At 46.9% G+C, this 20,565-nt stretch overlaps 1 protein-coding gene across 1 annotated transcript; it reads left to right on the top strand.

The window, feature by feature from the left end:
* The first annotated feature begins 283 nt into the window (after positions 1-283).
* Positions 284-18,711, top strand: LOC107218501 (cytoplasmic dynein 2 heavy chain 1). The gene is made up of 43 exons (XM_046743901.1): positions 284-979; positions 1,044-1,402; positions 1,475-1,828; positions 1,942-2,054; positions 2,129-2,371; positions 2,454-2,674; positions 2,762-2,915; positions 2,980-3,224; positions 3,363-3,604; positions 3,682-4,005; positions 4,079-4,145; positions 4,229-4,565; positions 4,741-5,030; positions 5,101-5,550; positions 5,705-5,867; positions 5,979-6,198; positions 6,286-6,412; positions 6,498-6,818; positions 6,880-7,173; positions 7,271-7,523; positions 7,597-8,113; positions 8,201-8,605; positions 8,677-8,856; positions 8,949-9,115; positions 9,186-9,384; positions 9,453-9,571; positions 9,640-9,956; positions 10,023-10,171; positions 10,291-10,569; positions 10,653-10,888; positions 11,020-11,157; positions 11,235-11,483; positions 11,668-12,086; positions 12,360-12,934; positions 13,291-14,562; positions 14,742-14,970; positions 15,084-15,237; positions 15,717-15,921; positions 15,976-16,299; positions 16,443-16,849; positions 16,931-17,202; positions 17,434-17,734; positions 18,244-18,711. The coding sequence occupies exons 1-43, from the start codon at positions 749-751 to the stop codon at positions 18,525-18,527; spliced, it is 12,405 nt and encodes a 4,134-aa protein (XP_046599857.1). The 5' UTR covers positions 284-748; the 3' UTR covers positions 18,528-18,711.
* Positions 18,712-20,565: the final 1,854 nt, after the last annotated feature.

Raw genomic sequence — 20,565 nt, 5'->3', positions numbered from 1 at the left:
TTTATGATAGACAATACTTGTGTCTGATACTTCCGCACGAATAAATGACGTCAGTAATACCGCGAAATGAACTTTTGATGTTGATACACTTTATGCCAATTTCCGGAGATTATTAAATTGGTCGAGTTGTTACACGCTCCCAGTATCTGATCGTGAGTAACGCACATCAGTCAAGGCGATGGTTAGTCAGAGATTATTCGCCAAGTTGGAGAACTCACATATATCTTATCAATTTTCTAATATAATCCATCGGGAAGATACCAAGGTCTGGAACGTATAATTATAATTCATCATCGCACTATCTGTCTGGCAATTAACAGCATTCACCTGGTCTCTAGTATGACTATTTGAGAACATTATTGGAAATTCCTATTGGGACTATGCAATAATTTTCATCTTCTAGTTGCCATAATATGAAATGATGACATAGTTCCTATCATTGGGACAGTTTTGAATAATCAATCCGTCTGCTTTGCCGCCAGATATTTCCCCGACGATGAAGGTTCAATTTGGTGTTCACCGTGGCACGGCCCTGCATGTGGTTGTCATGGGTACGCACGTGGCCAAACAAAGTTGTCACGCGTACCTTGGTAACAGTGACGGTACATTATGACATCGTTTGTAACAAACAACCCAAGTGACATTTCTCCTTCAACCTTGGCGCATTTTGTCAAGTCTATTGTCATTTCATGAGCTCGGGTAAAAGTGACTCAGCAACAATTCAAACTGAGCTGCACGATATTCGAAAATGGTGAAGCTTGACGGAGGGAGATCGTTGATAGTATCAACGGCTTCACATTATTTCGGAGTTCCGGTTGACGCGAATCCAGCAATCGCGGGTACTCCTGAGGTAGAAAAATTCCTCGACGAACCTTCGTGCAGGACGCTGTGCGCCCAGCCCCGAGAGTCGGAGGACATGGGACTAAAACTCACTATCGAGCTACCCTCCCGTGGAGGCAACACCTTGGTCTTCTTCAAGGTGATTAGATTCGCTTTTAACTCGAAATTGCATCACAAGCACTGACTCGTCTTGGATTTTTCAGGTGAAAGCTGCCGCAGTGACAGACGAGAACTTCCACGACCTGGTTCAGGTCGTGACGACGGGTGGCAACGCGAAGCGTGCAGGTTCATCCAACACGGGCGAAGGCTCGGCTCTGTTGAGCGCCCTTCGCCTGGTCTGGGGCCCGGCTCTACAGCGGGCGGGGGTCGCTGGAGATCTGCTGAAGAGGCTGGAAGAGGGTCTTCTTGGACCTCGGCCGGCTACTACGGTCCTCGAGGAACAGGCAACTTGGGAGAGACGGGCTAGCGGGGGGAAAAGCTCTGAGGAACGACGCGTTGCCATTGAAGCTACGGAGACCTTGAAGCGAATGAGACTTGAGCTGGATCGCGCTGCAGCCTCGAGGTTGGTTTCGGCTCTTCCTCTGACCTCATGATCTCGCACTTGTGTTTCACCTTCGCTTAATCCGATTAACAGGGAAAGCTTCGAGGCCGCTGAGGAGGCGTTGGAAGCGGTTGCTGGGTACGTCGACGACCTGTGGAAGCTCGAGGGGTCAGCATACTCGGAGCATAGAATGAGGTCGCTACTCGACGTTATTGGTAACGAAATTGTTTCCGTCGCGGAGTCTCTCGTCAATGCCCAAGGTATTGGTGCCGGTGACGGACCCCAGGCGAGGGATGAAGCTGTGGCCGTCGGGGCCAGCCTCTGCGAGAAGTGGATGGTTTCTTGTGAAAGACTAACCAGACTCTTTTGGCCTCACCAATCTCTTCATCCTTGGAAAGGCCCAGTTCACACGCCTCAAAGATGCGCCAGCTTGGGAAAACGACTTAGGTATATGAGATGAAAGACCTCTTTCTGTAGATTTGAAAAATGTATTATTTGTGCTTCGGTATTTCGCCCTTGCATAATTGAATCACCTTTTCTGAAATACTATTTTGTTTCAGGCTCCTTACGGAACTTCGTGCTCAACATCGGCAGCTTGTTAGACTATTGACGCCGGGTGAGCGTGCCGCTCTCGGAGCGGATCGTCTTTTGCGAGTCTTCGACGAAGTTCAAGGTAAGATACTGAACCTGAGACAGGTGAACCGTTAGGGTGTCACCATGTTGTATTGTTCTCTTGTTTTTTTGAAGGCCTTAGTGCCGACGAGGACGAGGCTGCATGGGAACGAGCAAAACGGAAAGTTGAAGAGTCTTTGGGACCCGCTGAAGAAAGGGTTGCTGCAAAGCTGCGTGCCCAGTTCTCTGGGGTTCGAGGTCCGGCTGGTCTAGCTGCAGAGTTTCGTCGCTATGGGGAACTCCTGAAGAGAGAAGCTCTGAGGAGGGCGCTTCGCGGCGAGCGAGAGGCCCTGCTTTCGGCTGTCAGCGGTCTTGTGGGTTCGTTGAACGCTTAATTCAAGTGAAAGATCCGAATCTCGTCCCACGTCTTGGTACGAACAATTGCGACGCATGGTTACAGAATCTTGTCAAGTCGGCCCAGACACGGTTCGCCTCCTCGATAATCCTCGCATCCTTCAAGATATCCAGGCTGCCAGGACAGCCGAGCTCAGGCTTGAGGGACTGAAGAACCTCGTCAAAGAGCTGCTCACGGATCTTCCTGGATATGAGGATGCGGTAATGACCATCACCGCGGCTCTGAAAGAAGCTGCATCGCGGAGACAAGAGCTCATCGAGTCGTGGGTAAGGCGAGTGCGGAGTGAGCAGTCAGAATGACACTGGTTTTCGATCTCATAATCAATCCAATTCTCTTCTCACTTATTGAATTAGACCAACGAGGTTCGAACAGCGGTGATATCGAAGGAGCTGAGTCTTGACGCCGATGGTGCAGTGGTTGAGCTGACCGGTGCGAGCATGATGCGCGTTACTTACGACCCGCGGCTAACGCAACTCGTTCGCGAAGTCCGAGCATTGGCTGGGCAAGGTGAGCATCTCCCTTAATGAAACGTATCGAAAACCCAAAGAAATTTATCTACAATCATACCCAGGAATTGAACTTCCTCGGGAGATTGGCCAACTGGCCGAGAGGGCAGGAGTTTTGGCAAGCCGCGCTAGGGCCTTGCAGCAGGTTGCCACCTTTCACAACACAATCGGGGATCGCATGGTCCCGTCTCAAAGGCCCCTCATGCTTGTGGCTGCCTTGGAATTGGCTCGTGCCGTTCGCGAACAGTCAGGAGTTGCATGGAACGACCCCCACAGAGTGGACGCCTACACTGCGCGACTCAGGGAGCTAGTGAGTGTCATTTCCATTTTTTTAGTAAATCTTGACTGGCGTGGTTCCACAGTGAATTAAATTGAACGATTCGTTACTAAATTTCTGTACTGTTGTTACGAACATCCGTTGACGATCTATGTGATCATCGTATTCCAGGTGCGAAAATTTGCACAACAGAATTCGGAGTTGAGTGAAAAACACTCGGCTCTGTGCGAACGCGTGGCGAGTTTGCTCAAAGGGGATGCCGTCAATTTAGCGACTAATCAAAACGGATGGAAGGAGACGCTGCGTAATATGCGGTCCACGGTCGACACAGTTGAAGGACAGTACGGCAACACTAAGGCGTGGAAGCTGCACTGGGATCGTCAGCTATTGAAGGCACTTGGCGTAGCTTACCGGTGGGAAAATTTGACTGCTTTGACTGTGAACGTCCGTTTATGTCACTCCTAAATTCACCTTGTTGCATGTTTTACAGGGCTGCGCTACCCTCGCTTCTCCAGAAGCTTCCAGAAATTCGAGTTGAACTTGTATATCACGATGGCCGTCTTCAGTGGCGGCCCCCGATGGAAGAAGTCCGTGCGAAGGTTTATTCCGCGCTCCGTCGGTTCCTTGCAATTCCCACGAACTTCAGGGGCGTTGGCGATGCTGCCGAAGGACAATTCGGTGGCCTCGTTCGACGCAGCGCTTATCTCTTCGGGCGTGTTTACGCGGAAGCGGAAATCGTTCTTGCCGCAATGGAAGCGACCCGTGTCAAGTGGATACCACTCGCTGCTCCTGCAAGAATGGACCCTGGTGAACGGTGTGTTCAATTCTATTCTGCAGATTAATAACTCATGCAATTGATCGACTTGATAATAATTGATAAATTACAGATTGAAGGGACGTCCGCCTGTCGAGTGGGAAAAGGCCTTCAAGGATGCCAAGCAGTGGGCCCAGGAGGCGAGACTTTTCCATTTACACATTCGAGAACAATTTCTTTTCCCTTTCCAACGACCTTTACTCATTTGAACATTTCTCATCAGGTGGGCCGATTGAGGGGAAGTGAGATTCGCCTTTGGTGCATTCGGGTGGACACAGGTACGGCAAGAGCAGACCTTGAGTCTACAACGCGAAGGAGTTGGGAGCGTCTCTCGGTGGATCTGAGAACGGAGGCGTCATCACGATTGGTTGCAGTTACTGAGTTTCTCTCATCGGCTTCACAGGAACTCGACCGACGTCCGAGAAGCATAGAGGAAATTGGATTAGCCCGTGAAGCATACGCAAGAATACGTGGTGATGCTACTGGAATTGCAAAAGAGCTTGAAGACATCGCTGGACTCGCGAGAGTCCTGGCAGCCTGGACCAGGGAGCGACTGGAAGGTAGGATTCGATAGCTGAGAATACTCCCGTTTTGGGGAGTTCGAATGTTGCGGAAACTGATTATTATAAGATATAGTCAGACATTGTCAATCTAGTAGGTTGATGTTTGCTGTGTAAACTTTAAAAACTACATTATATTAATTCGTGGAAAATACATAGTTCTTTTTTCCTTCAGGGGTAAACGGTGCAAGGGCGGCATGGGAGGGCCTTGGAGATCGGTTGGAGAGACACCAGACAGTGATAACGCGGCAGATGGAAGATGCGAAGTTGAATCTTCGGCACAGGTACGTTGCGTTACGAGACGACAGAGAGCGATGGGAGGTGAGGTGGAGTTCGAGGTCGGAAGCGGCTGACGTTGAGTGGCTCGTAGCGACACGAGAGCGATGGTTTGCTTTGAAGGCGATAAAAAAGGGGCTTGATGAGGAGTGTCATCGGCTCGGTTTGAGCCCCGTTGAAATTGGGGTGGTTAGTATATTTCTTTCTCTCTATCTTTTCTGGGCCAATTTTTTCTGAAATAATTTTCATTTCATCTTAGGATGACCTTCAAACTGGCCTAGATGACAGCGGACTTTCAGCGTCTGCGGAAATTGAGGCGGAACTTGAAGCTCTGGAAACTAACTGCAAAGTGCAAGCTGAGTTCATGGAGGAACTTGGCAAGCAGGAAGCGGAGGAGTGGACCATTGCGAGGAGGAGGTTGCCCCGGTTTCAGGACTGGCTTGACTCGTGGGAAGCTCGGCTTCGGGGTCCTGGAGCGGGACTTGAACAGGAACCAACCAGGAGAGTTACTTTTGTTGAAAAAAAAGTTCGTGAGATCAGGTCTGCGGTCGAGTGGGCACAGCACCTTCGTTCGGACGATCTGGTCGATGAACACTGGGCTGAACTCAGCGAGATCCTTGGTCTGCCAGCCAAAAGACTCCAGGATGTAACTCTTGGTCATGTTTTGAACGCTGCTCCTGTCATTAACGAAAAAATTGATTATGTCAAGGTAAGAATGGGGACGTAAAACGAACTGAATAAAAGTGGCAAAAATTTAAACCCTTTAAAGAGGTAATACTCAGTCTTAAAATAAGTTCAGTTTTCAGAAAATATTTATGATTTTTTGTTCCTCTCGACTTATTATATGGGGGTCATCGCTCTAGATGGTGACCAAGAGGGCTGCTGCTGAGGGAGGTATTCGTCAGGCACTCGCTGAACTTGAATCCTGGGAAGGATCCGCCTCGCTTCCTCTGCAATCGCCTAAGGATAGCCAGGGAGTAATCGTGCACACTGTTGTGGAATACGCTGGTCTCTTAGCGAGGGCAGGTTTGTGTTCATGTATATGTACGTGGGTAAGATGGATAATATAGCCCATACTTCACATCCACAATGAGAATTTTTCACCAAGTACATGGTTCAAATGAATGTCAATAACAGGTGAGTTACGGCTTCTCCTGGAGGGAGCGAGAAGTTCTTCTTGCTATGAGAGATTTGCGGCTCGAGCAGTTCGCTGGGAAGCTGCTCTCTCCGAGTTGGAAGAAAGGGTACGAATCCTGAGCGCAGTTCAGAGAAAGTGGATTTATTTGGAGCCAATATTCGGCGGAGGTGCAGCGCCCAACGAGGTTGCTAAATGGATGAGAGCTGATAAGGAGTTCAGGTAAGCAAAGAAACCAGAATTGATTTTTGTGGGTGTGCAGACAATAAAAGACAGAGAATTCTTTAAAAAAAAATCGGCGTTTTTAAGGTATCTAATGGCGGATATATCAAGGGACCCCAGAGTCCCAGCATTACGAAGACTTCCTCTTCCTGCCCTAGTAGATCTCAAGGATGCTTTGGACCGGTGTCAGCGCAGCCTAGACGAATTTCTCGAGGTAATTTTCTCGCGGATCTATCTTTCTCTTTTTGTCATCTCGGTTTGTTCTCCTTATAAGCATGAGTCATATGAATGATTTAAAGGAAAAGCGTGCTGCATATCCGAGGCTCTATTTCCTGAGTGACGAAGACCTTCTGGAGTTGGTGTCCGGGGGACGAGGATTGGAGGCACACTTGCCGAAGTTGTTTCCAGGACTTGGTGGCGCTGTTACGGATCAACATTTTTTGAAAGCTGTTATATCTCCGGAGGGTGAGGTGATCAAGCTGCCCAAAGATATTGAGCTGACAGAACCGTTACCGGAGTGGCTCGCCGCTCTTGAAGCCGGCATCAGGGATGCTTTGCGTCTGAGTTTAGACGAGTGTTTGGCAGATTCGTCACCCGATCCTTCGCATTATCCCGCCCAGGTAAGCAGTAGGTTTTCTTCTCTATTTCGACATTATAAAGCGTTGTGCCAAATCTTTACAGATTCTACTTCTCTCGGAACGAATTCGGTTCACGGAACGATGTGAGCGAGCGATGCGTGAAGGTATTACGTCTCTAAAGAACCTTGTAGAGGCTTTAGAGGCACAACGAGCGCGGTACCGGGGCTTGGAGGACATTGGGGATAAACTGACCGCTCTCAAAGCTCGCGGACTCCTCCTTGACGTCGTTTATCATCTCGGAGTCGTCCGGTCATTGGTTAATTCGATCATGACCGCACCTGGAAGCACCACCAAGATCTCCTGGGACTGGAGTCGGCAGTTGAGGACCTACAGGGGGGTGAGTCCCACTCAGTGAATTTTCAGAGTTTCAGAAAATCTTGGAAACCGTTGTTTGAAAAAATCAACTTGTATAAAATCAACAAAATCTTTCGTAGACTGCCGAAACTGGTGGACCGCTGATTCGTTGTGCTGGTGCGGAGTTTCCGTATCGTTTTGAGTATCAAGGAGCCAGTATTGGGCTCGTTCGGACCTCGCTTACGGAAAGATGTTTCCTGGCTTTGACCCAGGCGATGAGGCTTGGCTTGGGTGGTAGTCCAACTGGTCCAGCTGGGACCGGTAAAACTGAGAGTGTCAAGGCACTCGGCGCTATCCTGGGAAGACTCGTCCTCGTTTTCAACTGCGATGAAGGTACGTTGGTAGTGGAGTTGCGGGATCATTTATCTGTAAAAACCGAACAGATTGAACGTAATTCGACTTGCAGGAATGGATGCAAGCAGCGTCCGTCGAATCCTGGGTGGCCTGGCGCAAGCTGGAGCCTGGGGTTGTTTCGACGAGTTCAACAGGCTGAAGGAGGAGACGTTGAGTGCGGTTTCGATGCTCGTCGGTCCGCTGCAAGAGGCGGTTCGTGATGGTGCGACTCAGGTAATGCTCGGGACCGATCGCGCCAAGTTGGACCCGCATTGCTGTATTTTTATCACGATGAACCCAGCCGGCGCTGAGTACGGCGGGCGACACAGGCTACCCGATTCTTTGGCAAGACTCTTCCGTCCCGTTGCTATGGCGCGTCCTGATCAACTCGACATTGCTGGTTCACTTTTGGAATGTGCCGGTTTTCTAGAAGCTCGGACTCTCGCGAAACAGCTTGTCGAGACACTGGACTTGTCGCACAAACTCTTATCCAGACAGCCTCACTACGACTGGGGGCTCAGGGCACTCAGGTCTGTCCTTGAGGCCGTTTATCGAACCTCTGGAAAACGGTCTGATGCTGAAACTACGAGGTAAGGACTTCCAGGCTTTGTCCATGGCAATTTGCTTCATAGATTGGTGAAAATTGTTCTGTTCAAATATAGTTGAACATTTTTCAGACTGTTGGAAGGATTGCGGATCGCTATAATGCCGAAACTAACCGAGTCTGATTCGTCCAAGTTTGCGGCTTTATTGTCAGACGTGTTTCCAAATGAGAAAACGACGAATTCAACCAGTGTCCAATCTCTTGACAATGCCACCGAGCTTTCTACTGCTGTAGAAACTATTTGTAAAGCTTCAGAACTCGGCACCGACATAGCCGAGAGGTGTGTTCAGCTCGACCAACAGCTCCAGGCTCGCACTGGCGTTGCTATCGTTGGTCCTCCAGGTTGCGGAAAGACTCTGCTTCGACGAACACTTGTCAGCGCTATGGCGCGCGTTGGAACGCCAGTTACTCAGTTCCTAGTTTATCCCGGTGCGGTGGCTAAGACGAAACTTCTCGGTCGCGTTGATCCACAGACGAGGTATGTTTCCACATCTATATTGTACTTTAGACACAACTGCACTGGTACTGTATTCACCATTCAATACTCAGGGAATGGAAGGAAGGCCTCCTCTCTGGCAACGTTGCTTCCGCAGGAGACACGCCGACTTGGATCGTCTTGGATGGAGATGTCGAACCTGCCTGGGCAGAGGCTCTAAATTCCGCCTTGGACGACAACCGTCTATTGACCTTGCCGAATGGAGTCGGCGTCCGTTTAGGCACTGGAACAAGGTACCATACCTCTTCATCATGTTTTTATGTTTACCTTAAGCCTGATGTAAGTGGAGAAATACTGAAGTTCGAACTTTGTTCATCTTCTCAAGATTCATCTTTGAGACTCATCGGCTCGACGGAGCAAGTCCTGCGACTGTCTCTCGTCTGGGTGTCGTACATCTCGGTTCCCTTCCCGTGAAGTCGCTGATTTCGCCATCACGTCTTGAAAACCTTCCTTCGCAGGTGCAGGAGGTCGTCCTGACTCATTTATCAAAAAGTAAGGAACTTGACAACTAGATTGGATAACGCGATTTTCTCCGATAACCTGGCCATTCTATTCTTTCTAGGTGTCGAGGTGGCACTCAAAACAAACAGACACCGATCATCAGCTTCAGGACTAATAGACGGTGTCATGACACACCTGGGGATAGCCAGGACTCGCACTAGAGCAGCTCTTTCTCTAGTCCAGTCGTTGTGTGGTGAAATTGAGGATCCTGTATCTCGGGATAACTTGGCACGATTTCTATACGAGATTTGTGACTGCAGGTGAGTCGTTACTGTTTTCAAAAACTTCGAGATCGGTACTTAATCACAACGATTGATTACACGGGCAGATGTCCAGATCCGAAAAAACCCTGTGCTGTTACGTATGACCCGGAAAGGGATCGACTGGAGCCACTCGATGATGCTGTGATTCATTTGGACACGGATGAAGGCCCGCTATTCCTGTCAGGTACTCGATGTTTTTGATAACTGGTTGTTAAACGTTACTTATACTACTCCAATTTCCTGCCTTTTCAGGCTCCGTAAAGATTGCCCTGGCAGCCGTGAGCCCCTGGATAGAATCGGGTCATCCAGTTCTGTTGCGAGGCTCACCCGGGTGTGGAAAAAGCTCAACGATTGCGGCGGCTCTCGCGTCAACGCGGGATATGCGAAGCGGCGCCTCTGTGGTCCGGGGCTCTTCTTTGCACGGTCCTGAAGAGTTAGTGGCGCGTTTAAAACGAGCTTGCATTCAAGTAGACGCGTCTACAGCTAACGGTAGAACCTACAGACCGAAGAGCGGGCGACGCCTGATTCTGCTGCTCGAGAATATTCACTTGGCTTCGAAGGATCTGCAGGTACCTTTCATCTCCATGGTGCTTTTACATATTTAACCATGCTTATGCATTTCCTTTTACTTTCAGGAACTCGTAAGACAGATACTTCAGGAAGGCGGATTCTATGAAGATGATCTGGAGTTTGCTAAACTTCCAATTTCTGCTGTTTGCACAGCTGACCCCGTTACGCCTCTTCACCCGAGGTTGGAAGCTCTTCTGGCAACTCACCATATGTCGTAAGCTAAATGTTCAGATTTTGACCTTCAAATTTTTCATCAAAGTAATGGCTGTGACGATTCTTTTTAACTATCATATACACCTGCTAGTGTGCGAAGCATATTAACATTACTCATAGGCAACCAAGGTCTAAGGAGTTGCTGGCTATCGTTGAGCTTCATCTGCGGTCGGCGCTCAGGCATAATACTGGGAAAAAGGATGCTGCGGACACATTTGTACCTCGAATGGCAACCGCGATGCTGGAAGCTGTTCGGGGACTTGCATCAACGGAGACGGAATGGACTGCTCGTGATCTTGCGACCTGGGCGGATGCTCTTCAGTTTTACCCGAGCCCAGAAGATGCTTCCGAGGCAGTTCAGCACATGGTGGATGCCGGACGTCACCTTTTTTCCGCAAGGTAAAACTCGTGCTCACCAAGGACTCATAAAAATTGTTATTGACTTTCATCTATTACATACTTCAATTGAACACGTTGTTCAGGCTCACCCAGCGCGAAAGATCACGCTGGGAATCGAGTGTTCTTTCGAGGTTTCCGGACACCAAGGGAGCTGGGGATGATATTTATGCTTGGAAAGGGGATGGTGATGGTGCGGGGCTGATTCCGTTTGCATTAGAACAGTGGCGCGAAGAAGTCGCTAATGCTGCAGTGAGATGTGCGAGAGAAGGACAACCGGTTGAGGCGGAAATGACGTCTCAATTTTTGCAGTTGGTCGCAGGTGATTTTATTTTATTTTTTTATTATAATTTATTGTACCAAGGCGTGATTGACTGTCCATCATATCAAATTATTGTCGCTTAGTTTTTAATCATTAAATTTATTTACGAACACATTTACTTTTCGTTAAAGGAGTCAGCTGGGCACTTGGAAAAGATCAGAAAGGTCAGGGAGGGCTTGTCCTGATTGGACGTCCTGGTGCAGGTCGAAGAACTGCGGTGAGGCTTGCCGCGATGCTTTCCTCTTTCAACTTGATCAACGCTGCTTCCGGTACGTGCGTACAAAATCCTTGTAACTCAAGAAATTTATTCACCCCTCGTTTTGCATCGTGACGTGTGTGTTTTCAGGCCGAGGACGAACTGCCGTAAAGGCAGCTGTTCAAACTGCGGGTATTGACGGACAGCCCACACTTTTACTTTTGGAAGAGCATCACCTCAGGGAAGAGGAAACTGCAATTCTGATTGCCGCTCTGATAGACAAGGGCGAAATTCCAGGGCTCGTTAGTTCTGAGGAACTGGATGGCATGCTCGTGCCGCTTGGCGAATTGGCACGTAGAGAAGACTTTACCGGGAGCTTGGAGCAATACTTGCAGCACCGTAAGAAAGCACGCAATAATTTGTGTAAATTTGAAAGAGAGACCAATTGGTCTATGGTTGGATGCAATTTGATGTCAAATAATCACAGGAAGCTGTATGAAATTGGACGACTCGAATTATCTATTTCTGTTCTGATAATTTTGTCCAAACAATGTCTCACATTGATCCTATAATTCATAATCAGGTTTGAAGCGACTGCTTCGCGTCGCTATGATATTCGACGAGGGTGACACAAGAGAAGAATGGATTTTGCGATCGGGGGTGTTGCGACAATGCGTTCTTCTTGGAGGAGATCGTTGGTGGACCTCAAAGACAGTCTTGACTGAGTTGGCTGTGCGAAGATGTGCGGATGGGGATGAGAAGCAGGATTCCGATGTAGGAATCGTAGTTGCAGCTCATCTCGCGGTAGCTGATCCTGCACAGCAGACACCTGCAAGTTTTCTGGCACTCTTACACTCCTACGAAACTCTGAAAACGCAGTGGATGCAGAACGTCGAACAGGAGATAGCTAGCCTTGAGGCTGGTATCGGACGTCTCACGGAAGCGGGTGAAAGAGTTGCTAAACTTCAGGCGGAGGCATCGAAACAACGCGAAGAGCTCGAGGTATGCCTATATAACTTGTAACAAATTCAGGATTATCTTTATTACTTAGCGGTGGTTTGAATATTAAATATTTATATGAGAGGTTGGTTGGGATCCATTGTCCTGTAAAGACTTTGGTTTAGTAGAAGCGGTACTTTACGATTGAAACCGAATGAGCATTTCTTTTTTTGCCTGATTGTGACAGAGGAATAAGAACCCTTTTTCATCATCAACAGGTCAAGCTCTGTTTTCCTCAATCGTTTAATCAATTTTCTCATTCATGATGACACCTAGATTGAAAAAGGCAAAGCAGCCTCGGCTCTAGACCAAATAACGGCAACAATGCGGGGCGCAACTGGTCAAAGGGAGGAAATGACGACTCTAAAAGCTGAGACGGAGCGTGAAAGTGCTGAGGTGGCCCGTCGTAAGGGTGACATCGAGGCGGAGTTGGGCAGGGTGGAACCATTGGTAGCAGAAGCCGCTCAGGCGGTCGCAGGAATCAGTGCCGATGCCCTGGCGGAAGTGCGTTCGTTACGAGCACCTCCCGCGCCGGTGAGAGATGTCCTCGAGGGTGTTTTACGGCTAATGGGAATCCGCGACACGTCCTGGAATAGCATGAAGACTTTCCTCGCGAAACGTGGCGTCAAAGATGAGCTCAGGACTTGGGATGCGAGGCAAAGCTCTTCCGCAAGTCTCGATGCCGTCGAAAAGCTCGTAACCGAAAAGCCGGAGAGCTTTCAAGAGAAGACTGCAAGGAGGGCGTCTGTTGCTGCTGCTCCTCTTGCAACGTGGGTTCTGGCCAACCTCAAATACGGCCAGGTCCTCCGCGATGTCGCTCCACTTGAGAGGGAGCAGCGAGTCCTTGCCGAGTGAGTGAGATGAGAATTAGTTGTTGGAGATATTTTTTACTTTAGGACTTTGTGAGTAGTTCAAAGTTACGGAGAATTTCAGTTTTAAAGTAATTCAAATTTTACTAATAATTACAATGATTCCAGTCTGTAACCTTTATACTGCCCGAAAGTCTAAGTATAGTCTCTGTCTGTGATCGGAAATTTACAGGCATCACATTTTCAGACTTTCTAAGGGAAATAAAGCTCTTAAAATTCCGGCAGTCTGAAGGTAAAATAATTTGATAATAAGGAATGAAGAAGGATAAGTCTTACGTTCATTTTCAATTGAATACCCAAAAATATAGATTTGACTGTAAGAAAATGAAAATCCACAGACGACTTTCCACGGCGGAGGCTCAGCTGAGCAGACTGGCAGCGGGTTTGAACACTGTGGAGGGTCGAGTTGGTCAGCTGCAACTGGAGCTTGCAGAGCATTCGCGGGGCGTCGCGGCGCTCCAGCTGCGAGCAGAAAGCACAGAGACGAGTTTGGCGGCAGCTCAAGGTTTGCTGCAGGGTTTGGGCGCGGAGCACCGTGACTGGGAAGAGCAGCATCGACATTTTACCGAGAGAAAGATGCGCTTGTCAAGGGAAGCAGCGGGCGCGGCGACGCTGCTCGTTTACCAGAGTTCCGGGGAACGGCGAGACGAGGATAAGACGTCGGTCGATCTGCTCACCACTGAACGTGAGCGTCTTTCCTGGAGGGCGCAAGGTCTTCCGGTCGACAGTGAGAGCCTCGTCGGCGCAGTCCGGGCCCTGAAGGGGCCCCTGGTTCCGCTGTTTTTGGATCCATCAGGGGTCGCCGTTGCTTGGTTGAAGTCGAACCAGGCTTCGTGCGGTTTGGAGGTCACGAGTCCCATAGATTCCCGTTTCCTTACTACCCTGGAGCTCGCCGTGCGTTTCGGCAAGCCACTCCTCGTCGAGGAAATCGATTCACTGCCCTCGGTGATTCTTCCGCTCTTAAGACGCGGCCCTCTCCGTCTTGGCGATCGAGTTCTTGCCGCGCAACCTGGCTTCAAACTGTTCTTGGCTACGCGCAGGGAATCCGTCACAAGGGGCGAGGGACTTCCGAGGGAGGCTGTCGTCGCGGAGGTTGTCCTTGGCGCCGGGATCGCCAGCCTTGCTGAGCGGCTCGTGGAACGCGCCCTTCTTCGAGAAACTCCCGGTCTCGAGGAGGCTCGCAGAGCGGCCTTGGAAAGGGAGGAAAAACTTGCTGGTGAACGTGACGCTGCACGCATTGACCTTCTGGCTCAACTCGGAGCTGCACGCGGACAGGATCTTCTTCTTGGCGAGCAAGCGTCCGGTGGTGGCTTGCTTGGCTCCCTAGAAGCCACGCAGGCCAAAGCTAAGGAGATCGCTCGCGCTCTGAAAGACAGCAGGCAGAGTCTCGAGGAAGTCGCTAAACGCGCTGAGCAACACGCCGCTTTTGCCACTTTTGCCGCTGGGCTTTACGAAGCTGTTAAGGATCTGCCGCGACTTGGACCTCTTTATGTATTCTCTGCTGAGGAATTCACGTTCATATATTTGAAGGCACTGATGCCTCGTGATGTTGACATTGTTGGAAGCAATATTGTCGGCGAATCCAAAGTCGATGAGAACAGGAAGAAGAGGTGGGTGCAGAATGCGTGATTGGATAAACATTACACCTAGGTGCAGTCAAAAGTCTGAGATCAACCCTTGAAACCAGATTAATTCATTGCCTTCCTTAACTTTGAAGGATGGCTTCTGACTTTATGGAACAATGAATTTCAACTATTTTCAAATCCATCTTTGATTTTCTTATTTTCAGACTGATAGCGTTAACGTTGCAGCATTGCACTAGAGCAGCTTATCGCAAGCACAGGCTCGCATTGGCGTTACATTTGGTGCTAGCGTTGAGTGGCGACGTACCGATTGCAGAAAAGAATCTACTGCTAAGTGAAAGCGCGACGTCGAGCGTCGGAGCGGCAATGACACCGGAATGGGTACCGGATGAGCGGAAGTCGGCTGTCGCTGCGCTGATAGCTGTTCGGCCACAGGTACGCAATAAAAATAAGAAATGAAAATGAAATTTACCTCGTTTCTAAAATTGGACACCGGGCGAGAATATGATGCTGATGTGGTACCTCGTTTTTTTCCAACTCGACAAAAGCTCGGTTCGAAGCTTTGTCCTGTCTGGCTTGCAGACGCTGGGAAGATATTCGCTGACACAACATTGACGCCACTCCAGAAGGCTCTTGTCGTAAGAGCCTTGCGACCTGACTACCTTCATACTGCTCTATCTAAACTTGCCGCTAGTCAGCTTGGTGAGTATAAGTAATCTAAGGAATCTGGTTTGGGGGTGAATGATTTTGGAAGGGTATAAATAAATATGCAATTTTGAATAAATTTCTTTGTGTTACCGCCACGGTCAGTAGAATGTGGCAGAGTTTTTTTTTCAAAATTATTCATGTAAGTTATATTTGACAGAAGGTTTCTTATGGTGATTTTCAAGATCAGCAAAATGTCAATTGTTCAATGATTTCATTCACAGGACATGTATTGAGAGAATAAAATCTAACATCGATCTTCTTTGCAACTGCGACTTTTTGAACTTAAGCATTAATTCAGATTCCAAATTTCATTTCGAAGATCACTCAGCTGCCGCAATAGATACTGTAAAATTTTTTTCCCTGAGGAACATCATAAAGCTCCTTTATAAAATGCTCTATACTTAGTAATAAAAGTTTCGATTACTCTCATCAATTCCTTTCAACCCTTCCAGTAACCAAAATCAAATTACCAGGTGTTCGAGACATCGCTCCTCCAGCACTGTCGCTTGGTGAAGGTGATTGGGAGGATTGTCCCGTTCTTTTGCTTCTTTCCCCGGGTGCAGATCCTGGTCCCGAACTGCGGTCCCTGGCGGTGAACGCCGGTACAACATTCGTCGAAGTTTCCATGGGCCAGGGTCAGCTGAAGCAAGCTGAGTTGGCTTTGGAGGTGGCCTGCAGGTGAGTTGCTAATCTCTCCTACATGCCGCAATTCTCAATGCCGATCTCTTGCAGGGAAGGAGGCTGGGTCTTGCTCAGCAACCTTCAGCTTGCCTTGAATTGGCTACCACGATTAGAGAGTCTGCTACGATCCCCGGCCTGCACCACTGATCGAAGTCCGAAGACTCGGGTGTGGCTAACCACCGAAGAATGCCTGGCTGGGTTTTATCCCGGGCTTTCCGCACTCTGTGCTAAATTGGCTTACGAGCCACCGGAAGGCGTCAAACGAAATGTCAGGAGATCGCTGCAGCAACTGTATCAAGAGAGGCAGGAAATCGGCGACCCGGCAGAGTCGCTTCTCCTTGCCTGGCTCCACGCGACTCTTCAAGAACGCAGAAGGTGACACAAGTTTAGCATGTGGAAATTGTTAAGATGTAATCAAGAAATAATTGAATTTCGATAATGCGCTGAATAGTTCATTCGATCTTCAATTTTGCATTTCGTGCTGACGTTGGATCTTGATCCAAATCTTTTCGCCGAAGGTTCGTACCGCAGGGATGGATCAAGGCTTACGAATGGAGTGAAACGGACCTTGAAGCAGCGGCAAAACTGGTCGCAGAATCGGCAGCAAAGGGTGACTGGGAGCAAGGTCGGGGCTTGCTGGACGCCGCCGTTTACGGTGGTCGACTTCAGGATGCTTACGATGCTCGTGCTCTGCGTGCTATCCTCGCCGATGTTTGGGCGGGGGATCTATACTCCGGACGTCGTGACCTCGGCGGTATTCTCCCAGTTTTTGACGCCTCTGTTCAACAGGATATCAAACGGATCCTCCAGGCCGTTGCTCGACTTCCGGATCAAGATCCCCCGAGCGATTACTTCGGACTTCCTGCCAACGCTGACCGTGCCTGGGAAAGAGCCGCAGCCGAGTCCGCTTTGCTCCTGCTTCGTGGTACGTGTTGTTTTTCTTTTTTTTTTTTTTTATTTCCAGAAAACTGAGATTTTCTTCTACTCCAATTTGTCACCTCAAAAGGTATAGCGGCGAAGTCCGAACCCATTGCAAACGGAGACAGTGGTCCGAACGTTGGAACCACGAGTCCCAACAGTGTCGAAAAGCTCTTGGATGAGCTGGTCAAACAGCGAAGCTCGAAGGAAAATGGAATTGCGGAGGACAAATCTCATGGCGAAACTGATCAGGATCCTCTGAATGAATTCTTCGATCAGGAAAGGAGAGCGGCTACGAAACTGTTGAAGGGCGTTCAACGCGTAGTTCAGAACAAAGATTTCCGATCCGGTGATGCAAAGGTTTGTAACACGGATGTAGTACGTACCATATGTGTTTCGTTCGTATTTACCATCGTTATTTTGAAGAACTGCATTGCGGAAATGAAAACGAGGATCTCATTTCGACGCTTCACGATCCAAGCATCCGACTTTTACAATTGTTGCTTTAATATCCTTCATAAATTATCCCCCATAACATATTGACTAGAAAAACAAAACTTTCTCATTTTTGAACGAACGATTTACCATTAGACGCCTAAAGAATGGCTGGAAGAATGGCCAACGGGTCCAATCGAGGCGGTACCATTTGCTTGGAAGGCGATCGAGAGGCACCGATTTTTGTGCGGCGAAGTCGCGGAGATCCCCGATTGTTTGGATCTATCTTGGCTGGGAAAACCGGACGCGTTTTTTGCGGCTCTCAAGCAGAGGACGGCCCGAAGGACCGGACGTCCCATCGAGGAGCTTCTGCTCCGTGCGGATTGGTCCGAATCGGACGTGAATCAGGACGAAGGATCTCGCTGTGGTGCCACAGTTGAAGGCCTGCTCTTGACCGGTTCGTATGAGCTTGTTAATTAGTTTCAAGCAAGTACTTATGGGCTGTAGACTTAGGTCAAAACCGAAGTTTGCAGCTGAAAATATTGTAAAACAATGATTTGAATGGTGTTACATAAAAAAATTCCCCGTAACACAGGAATTAAAATTGCAAATTTTAACTATAAACCGTTCGCTATTGTAAGAACATAAGAGACACACATTGTTTTGCCATTTTTGAACCGGCAAAATTCAATTTTCTTGTCAGATTCAGATGAGGTATCTAGAGTTGTTGACAGAAAATGGGCGATTACAATAAAAAATCGGTAATTCAGATTTTTCGTTTTAAATCACAGGGACTTTTTTTTAAATAAGATCGAACTTAATTAGCTCCAGTCGCACTTTTTGAATGTTGTTCTGTCACTTTTTTGCTTCAACAAATTTTCGCCCTGACCGTACGTTCCATATATCCTTCAATCTCGCGTAACGGCTCCGGATCTTCGTTTAATTTTTCGCGATCCTGTTCGGCAGGTGCGGTAATTCGCGGTGGCCGACTCGCAGAGGTCGGCGCTGACGAAGCTCCGGTTTTGTCGGCGCCTCGCTGCCGCGTTTCTTACTGGATCGGGACGTCCGGTGAGTTCGGATCAACCCGGCATTCCCATGAATGGTTCGTCGAAGTTCCGGTTTACGCGGATCTCAGGAGAAACCGGCTGATATCCGCCCTGCCAGTCGCCTGTGATCGCGAAAATCGCGATGTATGGCTGCGGCGAGGAGTCGCCCTCCATCTTACGGCCTCGTCCGTTGCCCGGTCGTAAATCCGCCAACCGGATAATTTTTTCAAATAAATTGTAAGAATTACAATGAAAACTTCTTACGCAATTTATACATGAGAATTATTTCTTGTCGATGAAATGCGTCGAGATTCCAGTCAAAAAGCTGAAATAAATTTGACTCCAGCCGAGGATGTGTTTCATTGAAATCAAAATACACCTGCGTGTAATATGTATAATATTTTGAATATATTATTTATTATCGTAAAATTTAATAAACTTTACAGATAAACGTTGTTAATTGAGGAAAATATATGTTTATGTATGTATATATGTATTGTAAGGTAAGTAATAGTATATTATTATATAGGTATATTTTTTTATACGAAGTACGTTGAGATTCCATTGGAAAGTACCGAGATTATTTGCCGCTTTCGTTTCATATTATATACTCTACAATCGTATATACGTATACGGTTACTTCGACGTCAGCGACAAACTTATAAACCAATAATAATAATAACAATAATAATAGTAATAGTAATAATAAACATAATAATAATAGTATATAACGTATTATAATTGATCAAGTGATGTAACGGTAATAATTTTTTTCCTTCTTTTTGTTTTTGCATCATTCGATGGGTGCATATACCATAGACACGAGTGTTTCATTTATAAACAGTGAATATAGATGAAACGCTTCGTGTCGTAGAGTACTTCTTTTCCCAATCACATTTTCGTTAATCTTTTTTTTTCCCCTCTTCCATAATTACCTACTCCGCGATTATTTGGTCAACGATATTACGTGCTTACATCTCTTGCGTAGAGTATCCCTGTTACGTTAATAATTTCCTCTCTTTCTTCTGTTAAACAGCAACGAATATCAACTCGACACTCTAGAAACAGAGCAACTATATAATAGTTATAGTTTAACCATAATATTTCACCTGTTTTATCGTTCATGTATTATTTAGGATTTTTTTTTTTTCGAATTCAAATTGACTATATAACGAGTCCGCGTACACTCCGCGTATATTTCTTTAATTTATAATATATCATTATCATTATTAATTTCAGTATTATCGTTACTATTATCTTTTTTTATTGTGATTATGTGTATGATTATTATTATTTATTTGTTTGTTTTAGAAACGTGGTATTATTGAGAGAACTAAAATCTGCAATGTCACATTTTCTATACGTTATACAACAATCTCGTAACGACAAATCGGTATCAGTTATAATAAAAATAGCAACAGCAACGATAAAAACTTGAACAAGAGGTATAATATAGTGACATGCACGAGTTTTCAGAGTTTACGGATTACTAATCGTGTTTCGTAATAAAATAATTACACGTCTATGCATGTTGTCGCTTAAATAACGGTGATTTAAATTATGCCCAATGTTTTAGAGAATTGGCTTCACGACAAAAAGAATAATAATAACAATGATGATAATAATAATAATATTAATAGTAACCAAATCAATAATGATAATGCAGTATCAAAAAACAGTACAAGATATTGATAAAAACTACAAGTGTTCGATTCTACAATGAATAAATACGGTGTGACAACGAAGAGGCTAAAAATGAAAAGGTGTGCAATGTGTGACGCAGGCCTAAGTGAAACCGGTTCGTATCATGATGGTTACAACGCATAACTATGTATTCCGTTACTCTATTCGATAATGCATATATATATACATGCACGAATGTATTATACATATGGTATCATCTATATAATATATAATAAATTTTACGTAAAACTGTAAAATTCAGTGGATCAATAGAATATCTATACATAATAGATATACGTTATCATACATATATAATATGAACGTGAAAATTTGTTCGTGTCAAGACATTGAGTATAACGGAGGCACTACAAAGGGCGGAGGGACGGAGGGAGGGTAGAGTGAAAAAGAATAATGTAATATACTTATTAAATTGTACATCGTGGTAACAATTGTGTTGAATATGAAAGAAAAAGAAACTCGAGAGGTATCATAGATTAGAACAGAATGCCTGTGGTCTCATCGGATAACGGTTATGCATACATATGTATGATATACAATA

Source organism: Neodiprion lecontei, chromosome 6, assembly GCF_021901455.1.
Source record: "Neodiprion lecontei isolate iyNeoLeco1 chromosome 6, iyNeoLeco1.1, whole genome shotgun sequence".
Taxonomy (NCBI): domain Eukaryota; kingdom Metazoa; phylum Arthropoda; class Insecta; order Hymenoptera; family Diprionidae; genus Neodiprion; species Neodiprion lecontei.
This window is presented reverse-complemented; position numbering and strand designations above follow the sequence as displayed.